Source organism: Amblyomma maculatum, chromosome 4 (assembly GCF_055883805.1).
Source record: "Amblyomma maculatum isolate TAMU_Amacu chromosome 4, ASM5588380v1, whole genome shotgun sequence".
In the NCBI taxonomy this organism is placed as follows: Eukaryota; Metazoa; Arthropoda; class Arachnida; order Ixodida; family Ixodidae; genus Amblyomma; species Amblyomma maculatum.
Genome location: NC_139347.1, coordinates 168,981,612 through 168,990,977, shown reverse-complemented (window position 1 = coordinate 168,990,977; position 9,366 = coordinate 168,981,612). Strand labels below are relative to the sequence as shown.

At 43.4% G+C, this 9,366-nt stretch overlaps 1 protein-coding gene across 1 annotated transcript in view; it reads right to left on the bottom strand.

Annotated features, from left to right (window-relative positions):
* Positions 1–261: 261 nt before the first annotated feature.
* LOC146193468 (dehydrodolichyl diphosphate synthase complex subunit DHDDS-like) overlaps positions 262–9,366 on the bottom strand; it is a 34,113-nt gene continuing 25,008 nt past the window's right edge. The window contains exons 6-7 of the mRNA XM_084600557.1: positions 7,211–7,433; positions 262–671 (exon numbers count right to left, since the gene is read on the bottom strand). Coding sequence (XP_084456683.1) covers positions 471–671; positions 7,211–7,433 — 424 coding nt within the window. The 3' untranslated portion in view covers positions 262–470. The remainder of the gene's footprint in view (positions 672–7,210; positions 7,434–9,366) is intronic.

Genomic DNA, 9,366 nt, shown 5'->3' with positions numbered 1-9,366 from the left:
CCATTACATGGTTGTGCCACGAGCTAGAGTGGGGTAGAGTCCATCGATTCCAGCGCTGCGGGCAGAATTTCAATCGAGAGTGATTTACAGACACCTACTCTTCACAAAGTAAATTGAAGGCCTGTATAGGGGAAGACAGAGTGTACGTAATTACTGAACGCCTGCTCCCACTGTACCTGGCTCAGTATTAAATCTTTATTCAAATGAAAAAGTAGACGCAATGGTAGAAAGGCAATGGTCATAGTACGGCGCACTGTCATTTTATTGATTATCGCTTAATTCACGATTATTTAAGAGCTGTCTTCTAGCTGTCCAAACTGAACTTAAACTGGTGCAACAGTGTTAAAGCAGTGATTACATATGCGTGAATAACACTTTCAATACTTTGCTGATTTATCCGCAGCTTTTGAACACGGGCGTGGAATTGGAGCAATGGGGCTCGCTGTCAAATTCTACGGCACACCCGTCGCTTAGCCAGTCCTTTTACAACCAGAACTGGAAGCCAATGACGATGGATCAGGATTCTCACAGGCCGAGCAATATCTGTAGATGTAGGCCATTCTCTCCATTTCGGCGTTCCTTAGGAAGGTACGCTGACGAAGCAGCGCTTCGGTGAACTCTAGGCGGTCGTTGCCGGGCTTCTGAATCTTTCGGTGTTTGTCTCTCACCATCTATGTTTGGCGCCAGAAGAAGAAAGAATGCACATGTCACTCCAGTGCAGGGTACATTTCTCGCCGCACTTGAGAGTACCTAACCACGAAAGGACATATCCCAGTTAATTCGATGCATAGTGCCCACGCAGTGATCGAGCTTCCGTAGTTCTCCTGCATAGAATTACTAAAATTACGGGAAGGGAAAAGTCTAGAAATGACGTTAATTATCCCAGATCACCACGCTTCTGCAATTGTTGGATGTGCCACGATGTGAGGTTATGAAATATTGAAACAATAATCGATAATCATTTATTGAATCTCATAAGTGTTTAATCCGAAATTTCACATGGGAATATAGAGTCCCCGCCTCCGCTCCGTAATCTTTGGATTTCGAATCGCACACAATCCCCCTGGACCACGCGGCCATGAGAGTTCATAGCTTTGTGGTTATTAGTAGGTTGGACAAAATAACTAAGTAAATAAGGGATTATTGACTACACAAGTTGTGTGTAAGACGCGGACGCAATCGGCTCCGGCGCAGCGCCGGCGTTCGCCTGGCGGCGAGTGTTTTTAACACACCCTCTCGTCCACATTTTCGGGAATTCGGTCCCACGTTACAACACAAGTATTATAGTGCATGCTCACGAAAAAGGGTCTGCAAAGCTATCCGATGATAGGACCAATGAAGGGTGTCGCATCATACCTTTAAGGCAGAGCTTAAGTGTTAAGTCTTTGTTTCTGCAAAGCATAGCCACCAACACTTCACGTTTTCGTTTACACTTAGAGGAATAGCATATTTCTTTCGCAGAAACTGCGTCGGCAACAAGGTGGTCCCATCTCATATCCATGCGCTCAAGTACATGCCGTCACTGAATGGCCCTTATTCAGAACTCTGGCGCAACTTTTACGGCGCTTCCAAACCGGCCCTCGTTATTAAGGCGAAAGCCTTAAATGGTTCATGCTGTCGTGGACAAAAGGTGTCCCGCTTTTGCGGCGGTTCTGATTGGCCGAGGCGGGATGACGTCAGAGGTCATGACCAATCACAGGCACTAACTACCACAGTATGCGCGAATGCGTTCCTTAAATAGTCATATGTTAATCAATGATTAATCACTAATTAACGACTAATTGAAAAAGTATTTACTAATAAAAGACTAACTGGGTAATTAGTCAATTAAGTAATAATCGTCGAATCAATTAAGTAATTAATCAATTATCTACTTAATTATTCAGTCATGGATCACTGCCTTGTCGTGGCGGAGGGGCTTGCGAAACTCGATGAAGTCGTGAGCTCTGCTGTGTAGGGCCACCCAAGATAGACAGGTCACGGCAGAGAGTTATGACAAAATGTGATTCACTGGAGAAGGTAATGGTAACCCACTCCAGTATTTTCTGCCAAGAAAACCCTATGGCCAGTCACAATACCATTATCAATATGGCGCCGGAAGATGAGCCCCCCAGGTTGGAAGGCGTCCCACATGTTACTGAGGATGAACAAAGGGCGTTTCCTAGTAGCTCCAGGACGAATGAAGCGGCTGGGCTAAAGCCAAAAGGACGCTCAGTTGTGGATGTGTCGGGAAGCGACCGGAAAGTCCGATGTTGCAAGGAGATATATCACATAGCAACATGGAATGTAAGATCTATGACGCAAGGTAAACTGGATATCGTCAAGCGAGAAATGGACAGATTGAACATTGATATCTTGGGTATCAGCGAGCTCAAGTGGACCGGAATGGGAGAATTTAACTCCGGCAACCATTATGTCTTTTATTGTGGGCACGAATCCAAGAGAAGGAATGGGGTCGCTCTCATAGTAAACAGAATAATGGGCAAAGCAGTGCTAGGGTGCAACCCCAAAAACGACCGAATGATTTCACTTCGGATCCAAGGTCACCCTTTCAACATAACAGTTATCCAAGTCTATGCACCGACCACTGCTGCTGAAGAAGCTGACGTTGAGAGATTTTATGCGGACCTACAATGCCTTTTAGACCGCACCCCATCAGCAGACGTCGTTTTTCTCATAGGAGACTGGAATGCTAAGGTCGGGAGTGAAGAAATATCCGGAATTACAGGCAAGTTTGGTCTTGGTGAGCCAAATAAAGCTGGGCAGAGGCTAGTAGAGTTCTGTCAAGAAAACAACCTGACCATAGCGAATACTCATTTTCAACAGCACAAGAGGCGCCTGTACACATGGATTTCACCGGACGGTCTGTACAGGAATCAGATCGATTATATTATTTGCCGGCAGAGATGGAGAAGCGCTATACAAGCAGTAAAAACAAGGCCTGGGGCCGATTGTGGCACCGATCATCAGCTTCTTGTTGCCAAAATTAAGCTTCGATTGAGGAAAACGCAGAAAACTAGAAGGCCTTTCAGGTATGATCTGGATCAAATTCCATTAGAATATGCTGTGGAAGTGAGGAATCGATTTCAAGAATTATATCTAGAAGACAAAGAGCCCGAAGAGATGTGGACTGATGTTCGTAATATAATACAAGAAGTTGCTACTAAGGTAGTTCCAAAGCAAAAGAAATGCAAAAAAGCAAACTGGTTATCTGAAGAGGCTTTGCAAATAGCTGAGGAAAGGAGGATGGCAAAAGGTATGGGGGAAAGAGAAAGATACAAGGTTCTCAATGCGGATTTTCAGAAAATAGCAAGGAGAGATAAGAATGCCTTCCTGAACATACAGTGTCAAGCAGTTGAGGACAACAGCCAATTAAGGAACAGAAGAGCTCTGTATAAGACAATCAAAGATATCAAAGGAAGCTTCTCTGCTAAGCTGGGCGTGATAAAGGACAAACGAGGCAAGGACCTCACTGAAGCCTCAGAGATAAAGAAGAGGTGGCAGGAATACACAGAAGAACTGTACAAGAAGGACCCGGATGTGCAAACCCAACATAGGACGGTTGTGATTACTGATCTCGAGCTGGGCATCCTGAAGAGTGAAGTTGAATGGGCCTTAGCCAGCCTTGCTAAGAACAAAGCTAGCGGAATTGATGGTATTCCAGCTGAGTTGCTTCAAAACCTCAACCACGACGCTGTTAACACACTGCATACATTATGTCAAAAGATTTGGACAACCCTGCAGTGGCCACAGGATTGGAGGAGGTCAGTTTACATCCCCATTCCAAAGAAAGGCAGTACCAAAGATTGTTCCAACTACCGCACGATCGCGCTTATTTCGCATGCTAGCAAGGTGATGTTAAAAATCCTGCAAGGTAGGCTGCAGCAGTATGTGGATCGGGAGACGTGCAAGCTGAGTTTCGCAAGGGCAGAGGAACTAAAGACCAAATTGCCAACCTTCGCTGGATCATGGAAAAAGCAAGAGAGTTCCAGAAACCCATTTACTTCTGCTTTATTGATTATGCGAAAGCGTTTGACTGCGTAGATCACAGCAGATTGTGGCAAGCTCTCCAAGAGATGGGAGTTCCAATTCACCTCATCTGCCTCCTCAGGAACCTTTATGAAGGGCAAGAGGCCACAGTCAGAACTGGGCATGGTCTTACTGATTGGTTTCCGATTGAGAAAGGGGTGAGGCAAGGCTGCATACTGTCGCCCTGCCTATTTAACCTATATGCAGAGTGCATCATGAGGAAGGCCGGTCTGGAGGAGTCTTCAGCTGGAGTGAAGATTGCTGGAAAACGTATATGCGGATGATACCACTTGAATGGCAGAAAGTGAAGTGGAACTCAAGAGACTTCTGATGCGCGTACAAGAAGAGAGTGAGAAGTTTGGGCTTAAACTGAACATTAAAAAGACGGAGATCATGGCGTCTTGCCCTATCAAGTCCTGGAGCATCAATGGACAAGAAGTGGAAGCTGTGACAGATTTTCTGTTCTTGGGCGCCAAGATTACCTCGGAAGGAGACTGCAGCCATGAAATTAGGAGACGCCTGCTTCTGGGAAAGAGAGCAATGGTTAGCCTTGACCGCCTAGTAAAGAGCAGAGACATTAGTCTGCCAACCAAGATCCGTATAACCCGTGCTATGGTTTTTCCAGTTGTGATGTATGGATGCGAGAGTCGGACTGTGAAAAAGGCTGACCGCCGAAGAATTGACGCGTTTGAATTGTGGTGCTGGCGAAGACTCTTAAGAGTTCCTTGGACTGCCAGAAGATCAAATCAGTCGATATTGTCGACCATAAACCCTGACTGCTCATTGGAGGGTCAAATTCTAAAGTTAAAGCTCAGCTACTTTGGTCATCTGATGAGAAGAGAGGAGTCGCTGGAGAAAGATTTGATGTCGGGAAAGGTTGAGGGTCACCGGAGAAGGGGTAGGCAGCGAACGCGATGGTTAGATGGCATTCTCGAGGCATTGCAGATGAAGCTATGTGATGTTAAGAAGATAGTGAGAGACCGGAAAGCGTGGCGTGACATGGTCCATAGGGTCACGAAGAGTCGGACACGACTGAACGCCTGAACTGAACTGAACTGAAACAATTGAATAACTAATTCCTGATAATGATTATTAATTACTAATCAGTGCCAGTTGCGTAGCAGAATGCGGCACTCACGCTTTTGCCTTTCATTACTTTAGTCGCTAAAGTCCCCTCGTAATTTTTGTAAGTTCTGCAACCGAGCAGTTTTACGTGATATGCGGGTCCAGATCACCCAAAGTTCGTCTACATTGTATTCGGAGAGAAAAAATACCGGGCGAGCGATTCGTTTCATGTGCCGCGAAATGCGTTAGGCGATGTTCTTGAATGATTTCGTTTTGAACTAAATTGAATGATTTGCATTGGTTAATTGAATTCCTTGATACTAATTGCAGTTAAAGTTTCAGACTGGCAAGTTATTTTCCGCATATTTTCTCATTTTGATTCGTTTTTTTTTTTATTACTATAACTGCGATCCAAATGTTTTTCTATAATTTCTCTAGTTCTACTTCACATCATAATTTTGAGTGTGGTTTAAGCACCCAACACAACCCAATTCAAATCTAAGTTCACTTTCCATCTCTCACCCTTCGCAAAGTTTTACGATTCCAACTAAACTTACAATTTTCATCCAAATGCAAGTTCAACGCTACTTCGAATGCCAGCCCCATTTGGGATTCCAAATTGTCTTTCCTTCACTTTTTTAATCCTTATCATCCTCTCAAAGTCTACTAAACTGACAAAAGTCATGGTATTCTTCCCTTCATATAACGTCCTAACGCCGTCGCTTTCATAGTACCCTCCAACTGATTATGTCCAGAAAGGGCAACTCCGGCGGTTTTTTCATCATTTTGTGTTTTTGATTGAATCGCACTCCACAGCATATCCTGACTCCAACACAAAAAACCGTTTTCCGAAATTACAAAAGAACTATTTTTAAAAAGCACATACATCAAATCGAAACTGAAACTGCTTCCATTGCCAGAAACAACGTACCAGTTGACGAAATGGTGACATCACACACAGTATTAGAAAAACACCCGTTCATGTGTTGGATGGTGTAAATGAAGTATGGAAATCATGAAGCATTGCATAAAATGTCGGAGGTAGTGCAATATAAGCCTCACAATTTCATAAGCATACGAGAAGTGGGCAGTAACGTCGGTATAACCTTTGTGACGGCAGAAACGCAGTGTTGCCCGTAGAGATAGACTCGGCTTAGGCTATGAAAACTGCATATTTTAAAGTCGCGTTGCGCTCGAATGAGTCATTGCACGGTCCCCAAATTTTGTAGAATACGTCACGATGGAGAGAAGAACCTACAGTAAGATTTTTACTAGGATATTTGAATGTCAAAAAGCCTTCGGAGTTATCCTTTTAAGAGAGCGCATTGGCAGTTCTGCTTCGTGGCACATTTGGTGTTCAACAAATTGTGCAATATCGGAGAAGTAAACAGCGGTTACATAAATTACTCTACCGGACAGAGTACATGATACAGTGTGTAGATGAGAAGCTGCGATCATAGATGGCCCCACATTATTTATTTATTTGTTTATTCATGTATTTATTTATTTATTTATTTATTTATTTATTTATTTATTTATTTATTTATTTATTTATTTATTTATATATTTATTTATTTATTTATTTATTTACTTACTTATTTATTTATTTATTTATTTATTTATTTATTTATTTATTTATTTATTTATTTATTTATTTATTTATTTATTTATTTATTTATTTATTTATTTATTTATTTATTTATTTATTTATTCCCATTCACTACAGGCCTCAGAAGGAATGGCATGGAAAACATGGAGGGGGAAGAACATTCTATACGAATAATACCATGGGGAATGCACAAAATGAAACAAGCAGTGCGACACAGGTTTCAATTTCCTAAAAATATTTCAGTTTGCGAATGAATTCGGTTTTGTTTTCTTTGCTTCTATAATTGTGACCGATCGCTCATACCACTTAAATTGGATGGTGATAAAACATAACATCGCCAGTCTCAACCAACTTCTAATGCACTTACAGCTGCTCAGTACTCCCAGAACACTTGTGGGAACCCCGCTGAATGTTTTAGTATTCGCCAAGTAACAGATAATGTATGCAATCCCATTCTTTTGTTAGAAGATTTATAACGGCAGAGTCGACAGTAATACGCGCACATACCTTAATCGATGGCCAATGTAGCTGGAAGCTGACTATGGCCCGGACCCAGTCCCAAAACTGCAAAGTTGGCCACAGTTTTTGTTCGATGTGCATGTAGGAGTAGCCGCTTTGCAGAGTCAAGAATACACTGAAACGTTGTTCGCCCGAGCTCCGAAACCACAGCTCCGTCTCGGGAGTCTCACAAAGGGCCAAGTAGTCTTCGATTAGCTCTGGAGTGATGTCCCTGCATAGGCCGCGTGCTATGACATCCAGTAGTTTCAGAATTGCAGAGGCAAGAGAAATTGGCGCGCAGTACACTGTAACATCGATACATTCTTGAATATGACCGAGCGCTTTGTCATTCGAACGTACTCTTTCTTCGAAGTGTTCGCCCATCACGATATTTGACGTCTTGATGCCTACAATGTCCTCTCACAAAACTTTCCGCAACCGGCAATGTTCAGTAACCGGACCTTTCGGTAGCGAAACAATGAATGGCCGGCAAGGTGGGGAACAAAAGGCCCGATGTCCGATGATCCCATGCAGGGGAAGTCGACTTCGGCTTCATACCCAGGAATTCGCGACAAGCACCTGTTTTATTGACATCTGTTTATAAGCGCAGTTCTTTTCGCATTACTTAACCTTGCTTAATGAAAAGTAATAAACCAAGACTACCTCTCGGTGGCTTTTTTGCCCTTTATTATCAAAAACGCGCCCCATCTTTTTCCTGGGCAGTCATCACTACCAAGTGTAAGCGGTGGACAAACATTAAAAGCAAGATTTTGCTACGCGTTGGCTATTCAGACCATTTCCATTAGTATGCACTTAAGACTAATATAAAATATTCACCACTTGCCAATAAAGTGACTTCCCAGAAATCCGGACTTTCCTACGCAGGCTATGCGCAATTAATGCCCGAACCAATACGATTCTTTCTTGAAGCTATGCTGTCATTGTGTCACAGATGAAGGAAAGGGGTTACTAAGAAACTCGCATAATTACAACATTTACCTTCCGTTCCACCTACATGTTAATTATATTTCACCACAAGTCGCCTATTTTTAATGGGCGATAATGATAGTCGGTATTTGGTGAAAGAACACCCACAAGAGCACAGCATGAACTTGCAACTGGTATTGCCAGTGCAGTCAGCTCTTTATATGGTGCAAAAAATGTTCACACAACGCAAAAACAAACACGGTGAAACAGCAGCGGGCTCGCGCACGCACTGCGTAGTACAAAAGCTGTCTTCAGTCGATACTTCTTGCGAATGAGCGTCCTTTGTCACGAAGCATGCCCAAATCATTGGGTTCAGCTATAGGCTATAGATTCACCCTTTCATCGCGAAATGTGACCACTGTAGCCGCTACAACTGCTTCATGGACGGACCGGTTGCGCGTAATAGTTCTTCGGTACCTTACTCCAATTACCGCACACAATCGAATTATCAAAGTCACTAAACAGCTATGCCTTTCATTAAGTCATCCAAATGTCAAAAACAAAAGATAGTTGCTTAGAGCAGCAGGCCATGTAACGTTACGGTCGAAATTATAAGGAGTACTGTGACTCAGCGGTCCAGCTCATGCCTTAGAGCCTTCTATTCAAAATTGAGCGATGTATTAAATTCGGAATTGGGGGTGCCACTTTTTCGCTTCCGCATAAACACAGCTTACCGGCCTTTTTCTTCGAGAAACGTCGAACGCGTGCTTCGCGCCATTCAGTCCGCTACTGTACGTATGAAACATGGACGCTTTCCAGATGATATTTAGTTTTGGCAGTAGGCTTCATATTTATAAAGAGACAAATAATCGCACCTAGACGGTATGGGTTCAGATTCCATGGATATCGTGTACTTTTCTTTTCAGCTTCATGTAAAGTTACCGCCGATCGGGGGAAGTTACGTCAATTTCGTATCACTTGATATAACTGCAAAACAAAATGAACATAGGTCTGTTCATTTTGTTTTGCAGTTATGTCAAGAGATACGGCTATTTGCGTAACTGCCCCCGATCCGGGGTGGTGCAGTGGTAAGATGCCCGACTGCTGTGCCGGAGTACCCGGGTTCGATCCCGACTTCGGCGGCTGCGTCTCGATGGAGGCGAAACGAAGTGGCGTCCGTGTGCTGTGCGATGTCAGCGCACGTGAAAGATCCCCAGGTGGTCGAAATTACTCCGTAA